Source organism: Ornithodoros turicata, chromosome 8, assembly GCF_037126465.1.
Source record: "Ornithodoros turicata isolate Travis chromosome 8, ASM3712646v1, whole genome shotgun sequence".
NCBI classification, from domain to species: Eukaryota; Metazoa; Arthropoda; class Arachnida; order Ixodida; family Argasidae; genus Ornithodoros; species Ornithodoros turicata.
Window position 1 is genome coordinate 13598827 of NC_088208.1, and position 25327 is coordinate 13624153.

The following is a 25327-nucleotide window of genomic DNA, read 5'->3' on the forward strand; positions in this document are numbered from 1 at the left end:
GGCAAGCCCAAGAGTCCGGATCACTTGTACAATGCGTTAAAAATAAATCGTTTCAGAATCCCCCAAATCCACCCTACAGTTGCTAGAGTCATGTGGGATGGCCCAAATCAAAGTGAACTGCAAGCAAGGGGCTTAACCTAACCTCACAGGACCAAACTAGCCTAAAGTATCCCAAACTAACCGAAACCAAACTAACCTAACATAACATAACATGATCTAACCCGGCGCAAATTGCAATCAGACCTCCTCCGTGCTAGATGGTGAGGGTATTTTGAAACAGTTTATTTTTAATGGTGGATTATTAAACGGTGATCTCTAAGCGGGGATAGTAAGCGGTTTATTTTAGGAGATATATTTTAACCGTGTATTTTTTAAGCGGTTAATTCTTCAAGTTTTTATTCTTAAGCGGTTTATTCCTAATGGTGGGTTCCGCGACCTTCTGAGTGCAATAGCTTCGTTACGCAGACACGTGATCGCAGACACATAGCGTTTTGATGTGCATGTTTAGCAGGCATAAATGAATATCAATCAACAGCAACCAGCCAACCGTTTTTTGTTACAAAGTTATTCCTTCAAAGGTTTAGAAATGGTTTCACAACCCCTTTAAATGTTACAAAATCGAATCATGTCTTGCGGTCCCATCGTCACATACGCAACACCGTTTCGAGTTCATGTGACCTTGGCGCTTGTGAGGGGATTTTGAAACAGTTTATTTTTAATGATGGATTATTAAACGGTGATCTCTAAGCGGGGATAGTAAGTGGTTTATTTTAGGAGATATATTTTTAACCGTGTATTTTTTAAGCTGATTATTCTTGAATGTTTTATTCTTAAACGTTTATTCTTAATGGTGGATTTTGTTGTTGAAATGTGAACTTTGTTTTTATTCATTTATTTTATTTTATTTTTCAGGGCCACTTCGTCGCGCTACGTTATTGGCGGTATCCTTTTTCTGAAAACGGCAAGGGCGCCAGTCTACCAAAGAGGACAGGCCTTTTCACTGAAGCGAATTTCTGTCTTTCGTAATTAAAAATTCCACGAGTGAAAATTAATTGGGCAACACACTGTCGCACTGCCCACACCTTCCTAGGGCCCCCAAGATCAGTCAGCGGCAGCCCTTGTTGCGAATCAATTTTTACTTACTTGGGATATTGCCTGTTGTTACAGGTGAGAGGCCAATTGAACTGAATTCTATTTTCTCCTCCTCATTCTCGCTGCCGCTGACCTGATCAATTTGTGGTATCTGCGCAATTTTGTACCGATCTTTTGCAAACATGAGCACGAAAATCGACAAACTATACTCACAGAGATGTCGGCCAAACTCGACGCGCTGCCTGCCTGGACAACGTCTCAAGCGAATTTCTATATAGTGTTTTCAATCTTCAGATGCCTATGCCTTGTTGTGCGTGCGGTGGGGGTGGGGGACAAGAAGGGGCCCTTCTACTGTACCTGCCGCGGGGAACTGCGACAGTTTTTTCTTCGTTAAAGGTGATTTTTGTATAGCGTTACTGACATGCAGTGAACTCAAAACTGATGTTTATTGTGCATCAGAGAACTGGTATATAAATATCACTCAGATGACAAAATCTAGTCTCCGTTGTCCGCGAGCCTTACTTGCGAAACGATCGATGACCCTTTGCGTATCGATGGCAATGTCCCTATGGGTGTGCAGCAATGCCAACGCAGTCAAGCGCTCTTCAGCCATCTGTGTCCTCATCCACGATTTTAACCGACGGAGAGTAGAGAAGGACCGTTCGGCACTGGCTACGCTAACAGGGAGAGTGGCCAGTACTTGTAGAAGCGTACGTATTAGAGGGAAGACCTCCCTGTCGCATTTGTCCAGAGCTTCAACAGCAGTACCCGGCACCTCAGTCTGGGTCTTCCACTTTTCGCGCCATAACCTCAGCTCGGCTTGAAGTAGAAGTGGTCCTATTGGCGCGCTATTCCCCATGAACGCAGAATACCGCTCCCCAATAGCAGAAACAGCTTCCTTGTCGACGCCGTCTGTGGCACAGGTGTGAGGGGGCACAAAAAGGAACAGCTCGTATGCTCTTTCCGCCTCGGTTGTAAACCTTGTCTCTAAATCTGACAGCACATTATCCATTAACGGAGTGTACAGTGACATCCTGTAGTAGCTCTCTGTATTGGCCGTAGCGACGTTGCACCTGTGAGTCTGTCTCTTAGCTATACGTGGGGACCGCAACTCTGTTCCCAGTTCTTCTCCCAGGGCACTGGCTTGCTTGTAGAGCTCCGAAAATGCCTCTTCACTTTTCTCTCTGCGGTCGCGGAGAACAGTCATGGTGTCTGCCAACGCGCTCCTAGCCGTGCGAACGTCAAGATATTCCTTCTGAAAGAGACGACTCAGTGGAACAGTGTGCGCGAGTATGTCCGCCAAGCAAACAATTGCTACTAGGAATTCGGAGTCACTGATGGCAGCACGGAGCGTCTTTGCTTTCGCTGCGCTTTGCATCTCTTTCCAGTCAGCAATGGTATCAAGAGCTTTCGACACACTGCCCACGGACTCTCGAAACTGTATAACGCTGTCGTGCCGTTCAACCCACCTCGTCTCACAAAGGCCTTTAAGTTGGCCTCCAAGGGTGCTCTTTAATACCACGTTTCGTTTCGATGACGCCGCAAAGAAGGAAATTACTTCTTTCATAATGCCAACAGCATTTCTGATCGCTTGGACTTTGCAGGACTTGGACAAAGACAGGTTGAGTGCGTGGTTGAAGCACGGGCAGTGCACCGCATTAGGCGCATGTTTCTTGATCTCAGACACAGCGCCACAGATCTCGGACACCATGACGCTGCAGCCGTCGGTAGCTACACCTACGCACTTTTCTGGGTCGAGGCCTAAGGTCTTCAGTGTTGTTACAACCTGTTCCCCGAGTATCTTTCCTGTCAAGACGGGCTCTTCAATGTTGATACCGGTATCAGTATCGCTACTGACACGACGAAGATCGACGAACTGTACAAAGTCCTCTCGAACCACATTCTTGTGAACGTAGCGTAAAATGAGACTAAGCTGCGACATGTGAGCTAGGTCAGTGGTTTCGTCGAACATAACGCTGTACATGCCGGATTCGTGCACACGCCCAGTGACCGTGGCAAGGACTTCCTCTCCACAGCACTGGATGAGTTCATTCTGCGTCGTTTTGCTGATGTATGTGGCCCGGGACGACGTGCTGGCAAGGTGCTTTTGGAGTTCTGTGTCCCCACTGGCGACCCGGAACCGCAAAAGTTCTCGAAAGTTGCCCTCGTTTGACGTTAATGAAGTACCTTGCGAACAGTCTGCAAGCATCCCGTCGTCTCTGTGTCCGCGAAACGGTATTCCTTGGCGCCCTAGAAAGATTATAGAGTCTATGATAGGCAAGAGTCTTTTCCGGTTCTCATCCACTTGATGAAGTCGCTGACAAGATACTTGATTGGCGACGCACGTTTCAGGTGCATCGGCACAGGCAAGAAAGGCTTTTGCGGCTTGAACCGCCTCTTTGTGGTATCTAGTTGCTTCATGCAGAGGGAGGTCACCATCTTTGCCAAGTAGCCTCGCGAATGTTCGGAGAGGTTTTGTAACGAGCTTTTGAAGAGTAACATTCCTTTGGTACCCTCCTACGCTCCCCGTTGTGAAGAGTGCACAATACTTGCAATAGAGACCACTTTGGCACTTCGAGAGAACCAGCCAGTTAAATTTGCTCAAATGTGAGTGGCTTACATATCTCTTTTCTTCCTTGCCGCCTTTTTTGTGGACGGAGTATGGGAAACTGTAGTTTTCCGCTGGATGCCAATGAGATTCCAACAAGCGCCGCTTAGTGAAGTCGTCAACATGTTTCCCGACAAAGCTTCCAACGTCTAGTAAAAAGGCTGCAGCGGAGCCATCATTCCTTCCACTGTCACTCATGGTGTTCGATAGTTCGCATTCATGTTCAGCACTGTGACTGCGCTCATGTCGTGAACCGTTGCCGTCAGCCACAGCACTTGCTGGCATGGCACACGCTATCTGAGGATTGGCGTCCGCGTCGCTGTCATCCGTGGGCAACGTAGAGGAACCCGATTGTGATATTGCCGGCGCCGCGACCTCCTCGCTGTCTTGAATTGAAGTTTGCAAGGCATGCTTGGGAGCGCGACTAAAGAAACTGTCAATCTTTTGAAGACTCGCTCGCTTCATTTTACTTCAGACTCCGTTCTCACCGCTTAGACGCGGAATTGGCCACGTGCCGTGAGTCGCGCGCGAGAAAGAAGGAAAGCGCTGTCATGGAGACAGAATAAAGAGTGAAGGCGGCATCTTGGTGAAAGCAAGCGCGTGACCGTTGTTGGCATGGGTCGGACGGTGGGACAGGGGGGGCAGGTGCCCCCTCCCCAGGGGCGGATACAGACCCTCGGTTTGGGGGGGGGGCGGTTTCTTTGCCGGAGCGCGCAGTGGGGGAGGGGGAGAGGGAAATGCAATGCATAAACTGACGTTTTTTTTGGGGGGGCGATCGCCCAACCGCCCCCCCCCCCCCTTGGATCCGCCACTGCTCTGCCCCTACTACAAAAAGTTGCTAGGGCAGGCGATACAAAGGAAAAAACAACACAACTGGCGATACGTATGGGTTAAACGAGGCACTATCTTTGCACGCAAGTCAGATAATGCTAAGGCATTCATTATCAAAGGAGAAGGTGATCTGGCGTTGATAAACTGACTCTACGACGCCGAATCTCCGTGTGCTTGATTGCAATGACCGCCTCGCATATTAGACTAACTCATGTCAATATCAGAAGCCTACGGGCTAATATTGACTTGCTATCTTGTTTTTTGAGTTCGTATCCATGTGATATTCTTTGTGTGACTGAAACTTGGCTATACGAAAATGAACATTATGCACTTCCTGGTTATTCCTTTGTTGGAGTGTCCCGGAAAACACGAGGTGGTGGAGTCGGGATTTATGTAAAGAACACTCTTACCCAAGCAGCAAAATGTACTGAAAGTCGAGTGCAATAGGGGTGGACGGGTAGGTGGAAGGCCTTGAACAGACTGATGAAACTAAAGAACATTGATAAGACACATACCGTCCACCCCTATTGCACTTGACTTTCAGTACATTGTGCTGCTTGGGTAGTTATTCAGTTTGTACAGAACTTAATTTCAACATCAATAACGGCTGTGAGGCTCTGTTTATACAATTACTGAATAAAATTGTAGTGGGAGTTATTTACAAGTCTCCCAGCCTAAATGTCAACCATTTCCTTGAACAAGTTGAGGAGCTATTTGCCCGGGTTCACCCAAGCGGGAACCGCACGTACATTTGTGGTGACCTTAATATTGATTGGTTAGATGTGCGGTCTTCTAATGCATTCCGTTTATTATTAAGCTCATACGGATACAGAAACTTCGTTGCAGCGCCCACTCGCGTAGTCTCAGGATCTGCCACTTTAATTGACTATATTATATCTGACGATAATAGTAGCGAGAACTACTCTGAAGTTGTGGAGGAATTAATTACCGATCACTTTCCTGTGAGCACTTTAATCCCTGTTACCATAACCGCACCTTCACGCGTTCCAGTAAAACCCTCTCGACGGATTAATTACTCTCTGTTACGAGAGAAAATTGTCGGATTTTTTAGCCATACTCAGCATGAGGGTAATGCTGATGACATATGCCAGTCTGTCGTCTCACTAATTCAAAAAGCAATAAATTAGGCTAGTGTTTACACACGCGCTGGTTATTACGATAGGCCGTTATGCCCGTAGGTGACAGCTCCAATCTTGGAAATTTTGAGAGAAAAAAATTATTGGGCACCTAAGTTCAAACGCGGTAATCAAAATCAGCACTTCAAAAATAAATTAAGTTATTATCGTAATATCTCGGTTAAGATGATCCGAGAACGTAAACGTGAATATTACTGTCCGTTAATACGGACAAGCAGTAATCCCCGTCTAGTATGACGGATTATAAATGAGGCTATGGGAAAGAAATTACCAAAGCAAGTACTGCCTACGACGACTGATGATCTGACCTTATTGTGCGAGCATTTTAATGGGTTCTTTGTTAAATTGGGCTCCTTCACGTGGAAACTACATTGGCAGTGTCCCAGGTCACACTCATAATGACAATGAGAATACGTTTGCACTGTTCGGTGTTACATGTGACGATATTGTCGAGGCTATAAATAAGTGCTCTGATAATACTTCGCCTGGCAGTGACAATATCACTATGAAGGTAATACGGCAGAATAGAGATATCCTATGTCCGGTGCTGGCTACAGTCTTTAATTCATCTATTGCTGAGGCTCGCTATCCAGCTATCCTGAAAAGTGCTAGAGTGGTACCAGTATATAAAAATGGCGACTATAATAATTTAACTAATTACCGCCCAATCTCAGTGTTAAGCGCGCTTAACATAATTTTCGAAAAAGTACTGTTCTCTAGATTGACAACTTTCTTTGAAAAACACAATATAATCAGCCCAAACCAACATGGGTTCAGCAACTGAAATTATCAACAGTACTATTAATAGAGGTGAATACTGTGTTGGCATTTTTTTAGACTTGAAGAAGGCCTTTGATACAGTTCAACACACTATCCTGCTCGCTAAATTGTCTAAATATGGTATGGTATGGTATGGTATGGTATGGTATAGAACACAAACTGCATCTATTGCCGGGCACCACTCTTCGTCACTCCCAATACATACTGGCGTCCCCCAGGGCTCGGCCCTGGGACCTTTGTTCTTTATTTTGTACGTAAATGACTTTCCTAGTGGAATGTCTTCAAATTGCATTATGTATGCTGATGATACGGCGTTGTTTTTTACTAGCAAATGTATAGATACAATTCGAACCAACATTGATTCTTTTATGCCATTGCTTCTCGAATGGTTAGAAAACAATGCCCTTGAGTTAAATATATCGAAGACAAAATACATAGTATTTTGTTCGCATCGTAAAAGTGTTGACTTATCAAAATTTAATATTATCATCAAGGGCTTACCCGTCGAACGCCTTAATAGTATTAAGTACCTGGGTGTTGTGCTAGACTTCCATCTTAGCTGGAAGCCACATATTTCACAAGTATGTTCTAAGTTATCTCAAGCGTGTGGCGCTTTGTACAGGGTGAGCAAATCTTCCCTCTGGCTGTCTTAAGAATTCTGTATTTCTCATTAGTCCAATGTCACCTCTTATATTGCGTTGAATCATGGGGGCACACTTATAAAACTTACTTAAGACCCATTGAACTTCTTCAAAACCGTATAATTCGCACAATATTGAATGCACATCCTAGGCAATCATGTCTACCTTTGTATGAAACACTGCGCATTCTGCCATTTAACACATTGTGTTTTGAAAGGACTGTATTGATGATAAGGAAATGTATTATTACTGAAGGGATAGTTCTAGGTCTTCATTTTTCCTCTGTAACTCGCAGCAGCCGCTCCGTGTTAGGGCATCATCTCTTAGTACAACAACAAGCGAATGAGCATGGGATGCGTACTTTACAATACCAAGGCGTAATTAAGTGGAATTCCTTACCACTATCTGTAATTTCATCTAGGAACTTTAAATTAGCATTACATAGGCACTTACTTCACAGTACTGGTCTTGAATCAACATAGATAACACCGTTTAGGATTTTTGTGACTTGCATATTTTTAGTGTAGTACATCTTAAAAATGAACTTCACCGCATAGCACGCTCCTAGCCAACCATCATCTCGGATGATATCGTTATCTTCCCTGATTTGCTGAAAACCGGAGGCGTACGCTTTTTTGTGACAATTATGAACAGCATAAGTGTCACAAAAAAGGCGTACGCCTCCCGTTTTCAGCAAATCAGGGCAGATAACGATATCATTCGAGATAATGGTTGGCTAGGAGCGTGCTATGCGGTGAAGTTCATTTTTAAGAGTGTAGTATTGGGGGTTCAGTGTATACTGCTGTCATATATTTGTTTGACATGTTTCTACGGATCGCACTAGCTTCGGCTATGATCCGGATGGCCTTTCAGCCTTTAATGTATCACTTTTATGTTGTCACTGAAATAAAATATAAAAAAAAATGCCACGAAGGCAAAAACGAGCCAGAAAAGTTGTAGCCACCCTTCCTCCCCCGAGACGAAAATCATGGGAAAACCATTGGTGAGCATCTTACACTCCTAGAAATGGACTTCACCGCGTAGCACGCCCCTATACCCAACCCTCATATCAGATGAAACAGTTATCTGCCCTGATTTGTTGAAAACGGGAGGCGTACACTTGTTATGTGATCCTTATGCCGTTCATAATTGTCACAAAAAAGGGCCTTTTCAACGGATCAGGGCAGAACTTCATTTCTATGAGTGCACACTCTAAAAACAGAACTTCACCGCATAGCACGCTGTGCGCCAACCATTGCCAAGAATGATAGGGTTATCGCTTCTGATTCGAAGAGAGAGGGGGGCGTACGCCTTTTTGTGACAATTTGGATATATGATAATTGCCATAAAAAGGCGTACGCGCACCTTTCTCTTCGGATCAGGAGCGATAACTCTATTATTCTTGGCAATGGGTGGCGCCCAGCGTGCTATGCGGTGAAGTTCTGTTTTTAGAGTGTAGGGTTGTCGCTTCTGACTCGAATAGAGAGGGAGGGCACACGCCTTTTTGTGTCAATTTGGATAAAAGATAACTGACACAATAAGGCCTACGCCTCTCTCTCTCTCTTCAAATCAGAAGCGATAACCCTATCATTCGTGGCAATGGTTGGCGCAGAGTGTGCTATGCGGTGAAGTTCAGTTTTTAGAATGTATAGACGCTCACACGTTGAAAAATGCTTTGTCCTCTTGTTTTCGAAATAACTACGCAGGATAACGTTGTGACAGATTTTGACCCTGATATGAGAGCCCGTTTTTGACAAGTCGTCCGAGACGCGTTCCGGCGGAAATCCCTTTGTGTCGCTCGGCACGTGCAATGTCTGGTGTTTTCCACTTACGTCTGAGCTTCACTTCCTTCCCGCTGTTCGATAGTATATATGTACACACATAGGGGTCCTTTACATGAACGCGAACCACAGGTCTACGCGCATCACACAAGGTAATTGTCAACCTTCCTGTTATTGTTATTCTGCATGCGCACTTTTGTAATGTTAAGAAAGGCTAAGAGTGCTTTTACTGCGCCTTTTTGCTCATGAAATCTTGATACGATATCATTCTCGTTTCTCAATGGTACAGTGCTGGACAAAAGTTTACAGAACACACGCTCCGGCGCATTCCTTCCTCAGAGCAGCGCTCAGAGTGATGCGCTAGCAGCAAATGGGACCCTAACGGACTTGCAAACAGGTGGCTCTGTTACCTATACTGTGTATTCACGCCGACGACATCCTTATGGAAGATTCTAGTGGAAGAAAGCGAAAACACTGCTCAGAGAGACCAAGTTCCGTCTCGTGTTATGCTGAGCATTCACACGGTGTGGAATTATCGGGAGTGGCGTATACTGCGCATTTAGCAGACGACACCGTCATCGTCTTTCCTGTCGTCTGCTACGGAATATCTTGTGGCTGTGTCGCAGGATATTCCCCATGGTTAGCAGTGTACGTTGAGCGCTCGCGCTCAGAAAGCTATGACGTTGTTCGCGACTTTCGCTTCTGCGGGGAGTGTCGCTCGTGTGAATACCCGGATAGGCACATGTCTGAAGGTCCGTCTCTGAGGAACGAATGCGCCAGAGCGTGTTACCTAAACTTTAGTCCAACACTGTACTTGTTCGTAGAATAACAGAACGTCACCGCATGAGGCGCTCCAAGCCGACCGTCATTCCCAATAACATCATACTCTCCCCTGATTTTGTTGAAAGACACGAGAAGAGCGCACTTTTTTTTTTCAGCATCGATGCACTCTAAATGCAGAACTTCACCACGTAGCACGCTGTGCGCCAGTCATTATTTGCCATGAATGATATACACTCTTAGAAATGAACTTCACCGCATAGCACGGTCACAGCCAACCATCATCTCGAATGATATCGTTATCTGCCCTGATTTGTTGAAAACGAGAGGCGTACGCCTTTTTGTGACACTTATGCTGTTCATAATTGTCACAAAAAAGGCTTACGCCTCCCGTTTTCAACAAATCAGGGCAGATAACGATATCATTCGAGATGATGGTTGGCTGTGACCGTGCTATGCGGTGAAGTTCATTTTTAAGAGTGTAGTTGTCGCTTCTGAATAGAAGACGGATTGGGGGCGTACGCCTTTTTTGTGGCAATTACAATATATCCCATATCGCCACAAAAGACGTACGCCCCCCCTCTCTCCTCCTTGTAATCAGAACAGAGCTGTAACCCTATCATTCGTGGCTATATCGTTGGCGCACATTGTGCTTTGCGATGAAGTTCAGTTTAAAGAGTGTGTGCTTACGTTAATTGTCACTAAAAGTCGTACGTCCCACACTCTAAAAACACAACTTCACCGCATAGCACGTTGTGCGCCAAACATTGCGAAGAATGATAGGATTTTATCGCTTCTGATTCGAAGGGAGAGAGGTGTCCGTACGCCTTTTTGTGGCAATTTTCATATATCCAACTTGCCACAAAAAGGCGTACGCCCACCTCTCTCTTCGAATCAAAAGCGATAATTTTATGATTCTTCGCAGTGGTCGGCACACGGCGTGCTATGCGGTGAAGTTCTGTTTTTTAGAGTGCACGCTTTCCACAGATCAGGAGGGTAACATTAGCCGCGGTTACATGAACCAGACAGAAACGGGTCGAGTTGATTTATCACAGCTTCTCACATCAATCCTCTCTACACTCTCAGAAATGAACTTCACCGCAGAGCACGCTCGTGCAATCTTAAAAATGAGTTTCATCACATAGCACGCTCCTAGCCAACCATCATTCTGAATGACAACGTTCTCGCCCCTGGTTTGTTGAAAACGTCGACGCCTCCCGTTTTGAACAGATGAAGTCAGGTAACGATATTATTCGAGATGATGGCTGGCCAGGAGCGTGCTATGCGGTGAAGTTCATTTTTAAGTGTGTAGATCGAAGATCGGATGTCGCGTCCTGATGGGAAAGGAGTTGCTGCGATAAACCAGCTCGACCCGTCTCTGCCGTGTTCGTGTGACCGCGGCTAGTATCATCACCGTGGTAACATTCTGTGAAACGATTCACCTTCACCCTGCCGCGTTGTGAAGTTCTGTTCCAAGAGTGCATGTGTGTCACCAATACGTGGCTTTCTTGCTCAGATGTCCGCAAACCGGCCCGTCGCATGCCTCGTAGTCCTCTTGGTGGCAGTTAGCATCGTGGAAGCAAAAGTCTACAAGAGATGCGCGCTTGCGCAAGAACTGAAAAGCAGAGGAATTCCAAGAAACCAGATAGCCAACTGTAAGTGCACCTTATCGTACGTACAATCAAATCCCAATCGGATTCATAAAATTGAAAACGTCATATTTCGCCTCTAGTTGCGTTGAATACAGAACGCGTCCAAGGTCTTGTCTCTTCTTGAGCTCGTCTCTTCGCACTAGCGAGAAGTTTGGATAAATGGGTGTATCCCGTTTGAAACCATTAAAAATCTTTCAAAAATAAACGCGAGAGTATCCACTGTTAAAAATATAAGTCCCAGGATATACGCTTAAAAATCAACGCACAAAAATAATCGTCGAAATATCCTCGTTTAAATAAAAACGCTGAGGAATCCAAGGTTAAAAATAAATCGTTTCAGAATCCCCCCAAATCCATCCTGCAGTTGCTAGTTGATAGATTCATGTGGTATGGCCCCAATGAAGGCGAACTGCAAGCAAGGGGCTTAAGCTAACTTCACAGGACCAAATTAGCCTAAACTATACCAAACTAACCGAAACCAAACTAAACTAACCTAACATAACATCATCTAACCCGGCGCAAATTGCAATCAATCCGCTTCCGTGCTAGATGGTGAAGGAAGTTTGAAAGTTTATTTTTAATGGCGGATTATTAAACGGTGATCTCTAAGCGGAGATAGTAAGCGGTTTATTTTAGGAAATATATTTTAACCGTGTATTTTTTAAGCGGTTTATTCTTGAAGTTTTTATTCTTAAGCGGGAACCCCCCGTTCGCTCAGCTCGCGACCTTCTGAGGGCAATAGCTTCGTTACGCGTGATCGCAGACACATAGTGTTCTGATGTGCATGTTTAGCAGGCATAAATGAATATCAATAAACAGCAATCAGCCAACCGTTTTTTGTTACAAAGTTATTCCTTCAAAGGTTTAGAAATGGTTTCACAACCCCTTTAAATGATCGAATCATGTCTTGCGGCCCCATCGTCACATACGCAACACCATTTCGAGTTCATGTGACCTTGGCGCTGGCCGACGATTCCTGGTTGGGATAAAATCATTCGCTGAACGTATTTTGTTGGTGCAAGCAGAGCCGTAGCGAGGCAAGTTTGCGCCCACGGCTCCCACTGCCGTCAGGAGCTCTGTAAACAAAGAAATGAAAACGCTTATTTGCACTGCCGAGATAGTAAATTCAAAGTTTCTTCGTTCCCGCTTTATCCTGTCCAACAGACCTGCCAGGGTCTGCCATTCGACGCCCTCTCTGGCGAGGGCGCCCGGGGCTGCTGTCAACCTGATAACTGGTTTATTCAGTGTCACGACATTAACTACTTAGTGGAACCAATCCACTGCTACAGAAAAGACGCCGCACTTGCGTCTTAATGAGTCGGCGCCCAGAACTCGACTGACTCAGCAAGGGTTCCCGCGTTATGATATAACAAGAACACACGAACCAAAAAGGACAAGACTAAACAAATCGGCAGGTGCTTTCGGCAACGGGCACCCTCGTAATCTGTCAGGTGACGTGAAGCACGTGATGCGGTATCGGGTAACCCTGGCAGTCGTATTGAAGCGTGCTATCCGGTGCACGAAGTGTAAACCGAAAATGGAGAAGCAGTCTTCCTGGCAGCCCAGGAGCGCAATAGGTCAATGTCCCTTTATACGCTGTGGTCTATTGCCTACGGCTGTAACATTCGTTCATAATTTTCTTGGAGGGGCTTCCGACATTATTATTATCGTTGTTGTTGTTGTTGGTTTCTTCTTTTTATCACTCTTCTGCATCTAATTTCTCTCGTTAGCGTAGTGAAAGAACCTACGAAGTCAATATGTCCGCTGAACACGGGACGTGGTGATAGTACGATAAGTTTACATGTTAGTATTCAACATCGACAGGGGTTTGCATCGCCCGCCACGAGAGCAACTACAACACCCGAGCACTGGGACGTCCGAATCGTGATGGCAGTAGGGATCATGGACTCTTTCAGGTATGGGCGCCACCATTATCGTGCAAAATGTGAATGAGAGCGTATGTTTTCTAAGAACATTTTCTTTTTAATAGACTTTTAGAAATACCAATAGCTTTTTCCGTTCATTTTCAAGTACACAGCGCCCGAGCATAATAATTCGTGGCTTTACGTCGCAAGACAATTGTGACCATGAGCTACGCCACAGTGGTCGAGTCTGTGGATTACTCTTGCCCACCAGAGGGTTCTCTAACGCGTCCGCAGAGCTCGGCACACGGCAAACCGTATTTGATGTCGCTCGTAGAAGGCGGCGTATCTATATGCAACTTGTGCCCTGCTCCCAAGTGGCTGGCATCCTCGGTCGTGATTGAACCCGCAACCTCGGGGTCGTCCGTAGGCTACATGCTACCAACTAATACAATACCAAGATAATCGTTTTCTATCAATACCGTAATGAACATATGGTAATTCCCGGCTCACTTTGCTACAGGAAAGAAAGAGGGATGGCAGCATACATGTGCTGTCTCAAACTCTCAGCATGCATAAGTATACAACAACATGCACCTTGTATATACCGGGGTACAAAATCTCATCACCCAGCGGCGTAGTCAGAAAAATATTTCGGGTGGGGCTCTATGGGGACTTTACATGGGAGATTCGTCAACGTCATCTGTCGATATCTTCCAGTTTTCATCCCAAATGAATGTCCTCGTAGTGCCCTTCATCCACATGGCAGGGTTCTGGATATTTCTTATTGTCGGTACAAGGGTAGGCCAACAGTAAGGAATGGGGACAGAGTGGTGAAAATCGGGATTTCCCCTCGTTTTGTTCTCCCAAATAGATGGGGAGTGACTTTTTCGGGTTAAACCCGATTCTGCCCGGTTATCCCCCCCCCCCAAACTGACCTCCGACCAATTCGAGTTAAACTCGATTTCTCTCCGAATACTGGTCACTATGAAATCCTCAAGTGACGTTTGCACTGAAGACGAAGACCAGCTCCGGTGGCGCAGCGGTAACGCGTGCGCTTGGAGACTGGGAGGTCCGCGGTTCGAATCCGCGGGCCGGCTGTGCCGTCTGGGGTTTTTCCTGGGTTTCCCTCAGATGTGTAATAGGCGTATGCCGGCACACTTCCCCTGAAGTCGGCCCATGGACGCAGATATCCTCCCCCCGAGCGGATTCCGCTCGGTCTTCCACTTCACCCTTTCCTCTCCTCCTCTCCACCACCTTTCCCTTCCCGAGAAACATGCCGCCTAATCAGGCAGGCAGACCTCTCGGGTTCCTCCCAACGACACTCCTCCTCCTCCTGAACACGAAGAAAGGTCGCCACTTGTAAGTTGTAACACATGTAAGAATGGGTCACTTGCGTTCCCAGCAATCAGGGCTGGGCAGGAATACTCAAAATTTGTATTATAATACAAATACATAATACTTGCCAAAAAATTGTATTATAGTACTAATGCACAATACATTTTATTTTCAAGTATTATAATACATAATACTATCACTTCCCTGTATTACTCGAGTAATACTATAGTAACACTTTTGTGCCGTGGCAGACAGTTATTAGAAAAGCAATCCCAGACATTTCTGAGGCCACCGGTCCGGTCACCGAAGTGACTGACAGCTCTCAGGGCATTCTCTCGCGGGACGCAGGTGTGTGTGTCCATAATCCCCTTTCTTTCTGCCTTACTTTCTGACGCACCGACCCTGGCTCCATTCTATGATATGACCCCCTAAGGGCTCCGGGTTGTTCACCCAGAGTGGAGAAGTTTCTCAGAAATTTGAGTCAGCCAGCTCCTGTAATCGTCCCTTCGTTGCACGTTGAAGTGTGATCCCCTGTTGGCAGAACTAGGTCGTGTTCGTAGGACTGGAATGGTAGGAGTGGAAGCCTACACGTGTAAGACCCATCACCTCAGGCAGGGCAGGTCATAAGTATTACGAGTTTTGCAGTAATACAATGCAACGAATGCAAACAACTCAGGGAAAAGAGGTGCTGACGCCAGGAATCGAACCTGGGTCTTCTGATTTCCGGTCAGATATGCTAACCGCTACACCACACAGGTTCGATTCCTGGCGTCAGCACCTCTTTTCCCTGAGTTGTTTGCATTCGTTAATTTCTGGGCGTTTGAGGCTTACTTGTCTGTGTCGTCCCTAATTGTTGGTCTGCCTCGGCCAAATCTCGTTGTATACAATGCAAGTAATACTCGAATTTTTTTGTATTATAATACGTAATACAAATACAGTTATCGGATGGGCATTATAATACGTAATACAAATACTCTAAAGTATTACAGTACCGGTATCATAATACAATGTATTTGTAATACTGCCCAGCCCTGCCAGCAATACACCCATGTGTGTCAACACTGTCAATACCGTCGGGGATTACCGCTAAAAGGTGACGATTCGCAATAAAAAAAAAAGAGAGAGAGAGAGAGATTAGGAAAGGACTTAATAGACAAGAGGAGAAACAAAAACACCCGATAACACCCGAATGCACAATTATCGCCTGATTTCTCCCTGAATTACAGATTTCAAAACAGCTCCCGATTTTTACCCCCCGGATCTGAGAAAGGGATTTAACCCGAAAAAGTCAGTCCCTACAGATAGACTACCAAAGGTATTGCACCACTGCTGCCATCACCAGTGTTTCCCCTCAACTGAGTGCAGATTTATCAAGTTCCTCGCGTACTTGAGGACCATAGAGCCCACTTGCACGAACGTTGAAGAGATTCTTCAGTAGCGCCTGTAGCGCTTCTTGAACGTGCTACAGTCCTCAACGCTGCTCGTATACGTAAAACACTGCCGAAGCTGCTGAAGACTCCACAGAGGAAGGTCCTCAACGCTCGAGCAAGCGAAATAAACTGCTTCCGACAGCGCTGATTGGTGGTGCTTAGCTAAGGTCGCGCTGAAGACTGTGAGGTGTTCGGTTCGAACCCTATACCACCGGCTGTGCTCTCTGAGGTTTTGCGACAGGCTTTCCAGACGAATGTCGGCACAGTTCTCCATGAAGTCGGCCCTGGACGCACACTAACCTTCCTGTCCCCCACTCCTTTCTGCTGTCCTCTCTCATCATGTCTGTGCACCGCTCAGAGCCACAGTTGCTTCGCGGTGCTAACAGGGAACTTAACAAAAAAGCATTCCCGACGCTCTCCCGTCATCTCCCATACTGCTCCCCATATTGCCTTATCCGTATATTGTCCTGTATAGTCTGTATGCTACAGGCTTTGCAGAAGGAAAACACTTTACTTTCACGAGTTCAGTGCACTGAGTTTCCAAGCAATTGCAAATATTTAAAAAACAAAACAAAAAAGGAACAAAAATTTATAAGTTGTCAAACGATTTGTTCTTTCTCACACAAATCCTGCAAATATACTGCATATCTTTCACGAACAAAATATTTTCGTTCCTTTACGCAGAATTGCCCCGAAAAGCGCTGGTAAGGGTACTGTATGTGTTACGGGGAAGGGTACCGCATCACCGCAGTGAAACAGTCTATTTCATTGTCATCATCCATTGTTGTTGTTGTTGCGGTTGTGTTTTTTTTAACCTTTACAGAATTTTTATACAGGGTGTTTCAAAAAACGTGTCATTCGGACTTTATAAAAAAACGGGGCGATGGAAAAATACGGGGTAAACGGCACTTGTGTGGCAACTGAATTTGCCATCTTGCAAAAATATTTTCATCTGATTTTAATTAAAATAAATTGAATTTCTTTAATTGAACTCAAAAATTTCCCAAGTCAACCTAACGTTTTTTTTACAGAATTAGAGAGCTCGTAGCGAATTTAGTCAGATCCACTAAGAAATCCGCTCGATATTGCAAATGGAACTGCCCAAAAAAAGTCCCGAAATTGAGGCTTCAAAGTTTCGGGTATTCAACGGCGCACCAAATCAGACGCAAATATTGGTGGAGAGGAGGACATTCTCCTGCCCCCATGAAAGATAGAAGGTCGAAAAAACACAGGGCGGGAAAAAAGAGGCGGAATCATTTTTGTTTGCCGCTTATCAACGTATGGTGGAATGTCACCTGCCTTGTTATCTGCGCGTCTTGTGCTGCACGCCTGTCCGGCGATTAACTGTTCTAGCTTCATGGTGAAGGAGCATGTCCTGCCCTCCGCGCATTTTTCCGACTGATTTGGTGCGCTGTTGAATACCCGAAACTCTGAAGCCTCAACTTCGGGACTTTTTTTGGGCTGTTCCATTTGCAATATCGAGTGGATTTCTTGGTGGATCTGACTAAGTTCGCTACGGGCTCTCAAATTCTGTAAAAAAAAACGATAGGTTGACTTGGGAAATTTTAGAGTTCAATTAAAGAAATTCAATTTATTTTAATTAAAATCAAATGAAAATATTTTTGCAATATGACAAATTCAGTTGCCACACAAGTGCCCTTTACCCCGTATTTTTCCGTCGCCCCGTTTTTTTATAAAGTCCGAATGACACGTTTTTTGAAACACCCTGTATATAAAAAAATGCTATGAGAGCAACAGAGATGTTGTTTTTACAGTTGTGTTCTGCGGCAAGGTAGCCGTCCTCTCGAAGACAGTGTGCAACTACAAAATGACCAATTACCTCAAATTGGATTATTAACTTTTTAATTTAGGGGATTTGGTTGGGGGCAAAAGTGAGATAACAGATTGAGAGACTGTCCTACACTCTTAGAAATGATGGTGGTGGTGGTGGTGGTGAAAGGGCTTGCCGTTGTTGGCCTCACGTATGTGGGCAACGTCATGACTGACGCCCTGGGGGAATGTGCGTCCTGGGCCGACTTCTAAGGGAACTGTGCCGACATATGTCTGAGAGCGTCTTAGAAATGAACTTCACCGCATAGCACGCTCCTAGCCAACCATCATCTCGAATGATATCGTTATCTGCCCTGATTTGTCGAAAACAGGAGGCGTACGCCTTTTCTGTGACACTTATGCTGTTCATAATTGTCACAGAAAAGGCGTACGCCTCCAGTTTTCCAGAAATCAGGGCAGATAACGATATCATACGAGATTATGGTTGGCCAGGAGCGTGCTATGCGGTGAAGTTCATTTTTAAGAGTGTACACTGTTAAAATAGAACTTCACCACAAAGCACGCTCCCTGCCAACCACCACCCCGAATGATATCATTCTGTGTGATATGATTAGTTCAAAACAGGGGGAGGAGCCTATCTGGGACATGCATAATGTATATCAGATAGGCGCCTCGTCCCATTTTCAGCAAATAACGACATTGAATGATATCATTCCGAATGATGGTTGGCTTGCAGAATGCCATGTGGTGAAGTTCTGTTTTACCAGTGTAGTTACAAGCCATTTCACGTTTAACAAGTCCTGAACCACGCACGTACGTTAAAATACCCATCCCCGAATTTCGATATGCAAATGAGCCGAAACCGTGGCGACCAAGTACAGCGCTCATTTTCACGTTAGAGGGCCACGTGATTTGGAGCGATGGAGACGATTGGAGTAGGCGCCGCTCAGCTGGCCAGATAAACCGGCTAGATAAACCGCTTTCCTGCCCAGATCCGTCTGCGAAGGTGACGCGCTCCTCAGGCGCGCAATAGACCTCTCCCTGTTAGTAAACAAATGACGTCATAGGGTTCGACAGCGCCACTAGTTTGGTAGAGTTGAACTATGCTCGAATATAGCTGCGAACAAGGTCGTACTTGTAAGCCACGGTTTTGAGGGGATCACGATGCTCCCTGAAAGGGACGCGACCTTCGGTTCTGCTTGTCTTTCAATAGACCCCTACCCGAGAAACGTCATCATGACGTTGGTAGACAGACTGAAACCGACACAAATCGGAAGAGGAGGGCTGGGTTCCACGAACGGACACTTGTTCGCTGCCTCCTATTGAAAGAAAAGTAGGACCGACGGTCACGTCCCCTTCAGGGAACGTCGTAATCGCCTCAAGATTGTGGCTTTCAGGCGCGACCTGGTTCCCCCTAGCTTCAAGCGTATAGTTCAACTCTAAAAAGTTGGTGGCGCTGCCGAACACTATGACGTCATTTGGAGAGGTCTATAGGAGGCAGCGAAGAAGCGAACATTCGTGGAACCCATCCCTTCCCTTTCGATCTGTTTCGCTTTCAGTCTGGCTACCAACGTCATGATGACGTTTGTGGAATCCAGCCCTCCCCGTCAGGTTTGTTTCGGTTTCGGTCTGTCTGATGACGTTTCTCGGGTAGAGGTTTATTCAGGACGTATGGATATTTCAACGCAGAATTTCAGGTTTCAAGATTTTTTAAACGTGGAATGGATTTCAACGACGATAGTCTCTCAATGTGCTACCTCGCTTTTGCCCGAAATTTCCTAGTTAAAGAATTAATTAATGAATTTTATGTAATTAAGTCATCTTGTAGTTACATACTCTCATCCAGAGGATGCCCGCCCTGCAGTAGAAGTCAACTGCAAAATCAGCATCGATGCTTCTCGTTTTTTAAAATAAAAATTGTATAAAGGCTAAAGAACAGCATTATACGGCTTCAACCACATGTCACATATCAGAGGTGGAAGCCGTATTATTTCGTAGGTTCAGGTACCGACTGGTCCGATCAGTGTGTACGAATATTCCGGTTTATACGGCAGTTACGCCTGAACTAAAATGACTCGTACTCTATATTATTTTCATTGCTTATAACATTGCAGATTTTTGTTAGTAAATGCTGTGAAACATCTCGAAGCAACGCGACACAGACGATGCCAGTGTACAAACGACGAAATTTGCTCGAAATAAATCCTGTTCCACATTGCAGATCAACGACCGCTACTGGTGCAGCCCTCCTGGACCACATAATGATTGCAGAGTGACGTGTTCTGGTAGGAATAATTTAAAATGTTCCTCCCTTCTGATACTCACTGCGGAATATTCTTTGTATTGACGCAGCTCTGAGGGATGACAAAATCGCTGACGACGTCAAGTGCATTCGCAAGATATACGCAAGGCATGGATTCTCGGCATGGTGGGCTAATATTCGGTTTCATTTTGACGGCGTGCTTATCTTATTCCCCTGTCTTCAATGGACATTGAGACTAATGGTCATTGAAACAGAGCCGTTTAGGAGGCGAGTTGGGCCATTCTTTGATCTTTTGCCGCCCGGAAGTGGGGCCTCGGCGTGACGTAAGGCACGTCATCGCTCCGCCCACTTGGCCAAAATGAAAGTAGAGCGCGGCAGGGGAGGTTTCAAGGCTCAAAAATGGCGGAAATGAAAAGCCACGAGGAGATTTCAAGGCAGTAGTATATTGGAGTAGCTCCGTTCCAAAATGGCGGCACTGACATTGGCGCAGCCCTTCGTGTGACGTAAAATGACGCCTTTGAAACAGGCTCCTCCCAGTGGCCAAACTCTCCCAATACACGGCTTTGCATTGAACATGCGCGCGGCGCCATCAAGTGTGTAGTGTGTCAACCTGTCACGAAGCATAGTAGGTCGTGGAAGCATTGAATTCAATGCTCTTTCAGAAGTTGACAGGTTAGACGCTAGGTGGCGCTAGGCGCATGTTCAATCACCATTTGTTTCCATGGCCATTGAAGACTGCCTGTGTGACAGGGGGTATAACATACACGAATCACGTGATTTCGTACAACAGGGTTGCTTGGAGAAACCGCTGCCGAGGAAAGAATCTTAGCGGGTACGTCGCTGGATGCAAGATATAAAAGAAAACCGCAGTTCTCGTGGCCGCGAATGAGAGATCTTCATCAATGCCTAAAGAAACGGCTTTGTATATATAGGACCACGTGCTCGACGGCTATGACTTGCTCTACACTCTATCCTAAACCAAGACAACTTGTTGACAACATGGGAACAAGATGTTCAGTTTCAGCATGTTTACGATTCACTCAGCTTCAGGGAATTGAGAGGAAGAAATAAAGCTACAACATCCATAAGCAGTTGCCTGAATTCAGATTGTTTCGTGTGGTTGTTCATGCAACTTTGTGTTTGTGCAAGGGTAGTTCAAGGTTCACCGACTGAGACTTTGGCTCGAGAAAAATCAGTGAGTAAATGTAATTCAATATAGCTTTCGGAATAACGAAGTGCGATTCTTCTCTGGCAGTGGCACGTGCAGCAGTGGCACTTGTCATGACGACGAGCAGTGTGTTATAGTAACTGTGTAATAGGGTTTATTCACATGACGTCATCCGTAGGCACAGGGGTGGCACTCAATGTATTGCGCACTCAATAGACGAAAGCGTGCTGGGCAAACGCAATGCATCCTGGACAGGTCCTGGTCGCACGTCACAGCAAACATCGAGGCACACGTGACCTTAAAGATGGCGGCGCCCGTGACCGGCGGCAAAACCGTTTCTAAACAATGCGGTTGCTGTTTCTGCGCGACGTTTTGGATATCTTTCGATCACGGTAATTATTTTTATCCGATAATTTCGCAGTAAAACGCACATGCAGTTTTGCACATAAGGCCTCGTACTGTTCACGATTTCCAAAGATGTGATGACGACCGCGCGTTAAGACTCACCGAGCCAATGCGATGTACTTAAACTATGGAGAAATGGGCTACCATGTTGCGGAAGAAGCACCGCATGGTTTACGCTGGCAAAATATGTTCATTTCTTGGCTTCATGACGACGGAGATATGTCGGTAAGCGACAAAACGAGATGTAAACAAAGTCACATGACCTCAAAATGACGTTTTCTATGACGTGCGACCAGAACAAGATGGCAGTTTTGCCAAAGGCACCAGCCCGCTGAGGGTAGTTACAACAATGGCGGGTTTGTGTCACCCCTGTGTCCGTAGGAGACCGCCACTGTCGCTAGCGCAGGCAGATGTGCTGCTATATCGGCCGCCATATATTGTATAGGTCCCATCGAAGCCGTCACCCATATCGCACTCACCGTATATTTGCTGCTTCAAAGTTATTGTGCTGCGGGAACATCACTTCGAGGGACCTACAGTATGGCGGCGGGGTGACGTCGGTGAATAAATCCTATAGCGACGCATAATCAAGTTCCTTCTATAGGAGAACGTCAAACCAGCTGAGATCTTTGCAAAGGTTACGGGCACAGTGTGGGGAAACAAACGATGACAAGGTGAAGAGCGTACGAATGGTGCAGACAGTTTGGCGAAGGGCGGGATATATGGTGACGCATGAACCACACAGACACGTTCGTCCCACTGTAATCACGCCAGTGAGCATCGCACAGGCGTTGAGCGAGCCATCGTCGACAACCGGCGAGTAACAGTTCGAGACATTGCAGCCCAGCGTCATATTAGTGTCGGCAGTGTATGGAGACAATAGAGAGTTTTAGTACATAGATCGTGCGCTATCGCCTTTGCGTACGTAAAGGATAGCGTTGGTGTTTCGGCGCACTGCGCGAAGCTCTCTTTCTGTTGTGGGCGTGCGCAGAATCATCAACGCTATCCCTGACGTACGCAAAGGTTATAGCGTACGATGTACTAAAACTCTCTGATCGTTCACGAGCACTTACTGTTCCCAAAAATCTGTGCAAGACGAGTTCCCCTACATGTCACGTGTGACCAGAACGGAGCACGCATGGCAGTCTCTGAGCAGCTACCGAACAGGTTTCAATCCGATAGGGACGGATGTTTGCAATCATGACTGTAAAAGTAATGAGGTATACCTTCAAGCTACTTGCTACGCCACAGCGCGCTAATTCAGTCCTTGAAATGTGTATGGTTGTAGTTGAGATCGTGATATGTCGCAATGAGTAGTGCGAGACGTTCCATAATAGTTCTGCAACATGTATTACATGTTTTTTGCACAGTTATTGTATTGTACCTTGTAACCTTACCAAACTCCTGACTATAGTGCACTCTTAAAAAAAGGGTGTACTTTAACTCCTTTCTTTGCCACATATATAACACCCTTTTGGAGAGTACAATTACGCTCAAAAGGGTGTCTCCTCGCTCCCTCAAGGGAGTGAGGAGACACCCTTTTGAGAGTAATTGTACTCTCCAAAAGGGTGTTATATATGTGGCAAAAAAGGAGTTAAAGTACACCCTTTTTTTAAGAGTGTGCTCCATTAACATTTAGATACTTTTCACGGATTTTCCCTCTGGTTCCTTCAGTTCTACGTGAAGTGTATGCATTATATGAATGAATGAAAATAAATAGAAATGAAAAAGTATAAAAACATCAAAACTATACTCAATCTTCCGTATGATGAAAGAACATTCATGTGCTTCCTTAGGCTGTGGCCTTTGATCCTTTTTGTGTCCTGATAAACTTCTCCGACGGAAAACAAAGCAGGTTTCTGAATTTTAAGTTTGTTGAGTTGCCGTCGTCTGCGCGTATTTACTAGAACCGAGCCATGTGTGGCATTTCAGTTGCGCAGCTGCCTCCTTCATTGGAAGTACACTACTCGCCACTATACTTGGTTCGCCAAAATAAACTTCGGGGTTTGTAATGAAGATAAAACAAATAAGAACGGTGTCGTAAAGCCAAAGTAGATGTTAGAGGACGTATTATGTCCCAAAATTTTATGTCAATAATTCCGCTTGGTGTGTTTCTCTACGGATAAATCGTGAAAATTAAAAAAAAAAAAAAAAACGCTGCTGGCTAATCGGCTATACCTGTGTTTTAGCTCCTTCCTCCTTCTTCTTAGCTCCTTCTTTTAGTTCTTATTTCAAGCGGCAATCGTGCGAACTCGCGCCCTTTAGCCCGAAGAGAAAAGGCAGGGCGCCAGACCGCCGCCAGAACAGGCCCTCGAAGCCCGAACTGTTTATGCGAACCTCCGCACCTAAGCATATCATATATCATGTACTACATCCTCGAAAGCGGAGCGCCAGTAGAGAAATGAAGATGCTCCCGAGCAGTCGTGTGTTTTGAGATAGACGAGCGAGAGAGAGAGACAGAGTTGTCTACCAATACGTATAACAAAAACGAACTGGAACTTGTAACCTACTCGAAGTTACAAAGTTAACGGGGTCGTCACGAGGTTACTGGAACTCAAAAGTAACGAGTTAAGTTAAAAGCTTCCAAAAAGCTTCTCCGGGCTATGAAGGACCGGCTCCCCTTTGCCTGCCTTGTGTATTGTCAGCAAGCAAGGGAACTACGTATTGCCCCCCTTTGCCTCCGTTCGCGCCGTTTGCACCGCTTCGCGAATTATTTATCCCGAGGATTTAACTGAAACACCCTGCGCTCTAAAAACAGAACTTCACCGCACAGCACACTGTGCGCCAACCGTTGCCGTGAGTGATAGGGTTATCGCTTCTGACTCGAGGAGAGAGGTGGGCGTACGCCTTTTTGTGGCAATTTGGATACACGAAAATTGCCACAGAAAGGCGTACGCCCACCTCAAGCGATCACTCTCGGCAATGGTTGGCGCACAGCGTGCTATGTGGTGAAGTTCTGTTTTTAGAGTGTGTATAATAATTAGAAGAAACATAGTTCTTATGGTGACTTGTAAGTTGCAAGCGTTCCTAACATTCGTGAAAACCACGCTCATGAAAAAAAAAAGAAAAGATGTGTGTCGAGTACACGTTTCCCTAAAGTCTCGAAAACAGATTTCAGATTTTTATACGCAGAGGTATTAAGTTTTGTCACGGTACCCGAAGTTGCTAAAAAAGAAAAAAAAAGAAGGAAAGCAACAAAGGGCATGAGTCGGCACCGAAAACCGAAATGGAAACGTACCGGAAACGAAAACAAACAATAATGGTGGTAACGGAAACTGATACGGAGACAAATATAACGGAAATAAAGGAAACGAAAAAAAAAATCCGTTTCTTTTTCCTGGTTTTCATGCAGTAGAAGGAGAATACTTGTGAAGAGTTGCCCCCACCCCGCTGACAGCCAACGACCACTAATGAATTATCCATTATGAAGAAGGAGAAGAAGACACGGGGGAACAAAAAAGGACGTCATTCGGTTGTTGTCTTCCTTGTTCCAAGTCTTGGAATTTTTTTGTTGCTTCGTGAATGAGTGCCACCAGACCGCTTGCGTTTTTGTATCCTTTCCCGAGTCGGCGCTCACCGAGAAAGCCAATAGACTCCGCACACGCCACCGCGCCTCGCCACGCTAGCATCACACCGCTCCATGAATTCCGAAACTGTGCAATGCAAGCAACTGTAATACCGAAACCGGAGAGCTAGCGTGTATATCACATGACTTCGCTTCTCAGGGCAAGTTATATTTTCTTTTTAA

General features: G+C 45.6%; 2 protein-coding genes across 3 annotated transcripts; one reads left to right on the top strand and one right to left on the bottom strand.

Moving 5' to 3' along the window:
• Positions 1 to 1122: 1122 nt before the first annotated feature.
• On the top strand, positions 1123 to 21085 carry LOC135366482 (lysozyme-like). 2 transcript variants are annotated; one of them, XM_064599195.1, is made up of 6 exons: positions 1123 to 1167; positions 11187 to 11325; positions 13147 to 13238; positions 19965 to 20028; positions 20096 to 20171; positions 20797 to 21085. In XM_064599195.1, the coding sequence occupies exons 2-6, from the start codon at positions 11187 to 11189 to the stop codon at positions 20861 to 20863; spliced, it is 438 nt and encodes a 145-aa protein (XP_064455265.1). In that variant the 5' UTR covers positions 1123 to 1167; the 3' UTR covers positions 20864 to 21085. The 2 variants fall into 2 exon arrangements, with proteins under 2 accessions (XP_064455265.1, XP_064455264.1); XM_064599194.1 differs by lacking the exon at positions 1123 to 1167 and adding an exon at positions 8839 to 9042.
• LOC135367523 (52 kDa repressor of the inhibitor of the protein kinase-like) lies at positions 1574 to 4165 on the bottom strand. Its single transcript, XM_064600820.1, has one exon. The coding sequence runs from the start codon at positions 4163 to 4165 to the stop codon at positions 1574 to 1576; it is 2592 nt and encodes an 863-aa protein (XP_064456890.1).
• Positions 21086 to 25327: the final 4242 nt, after the last annotated feature.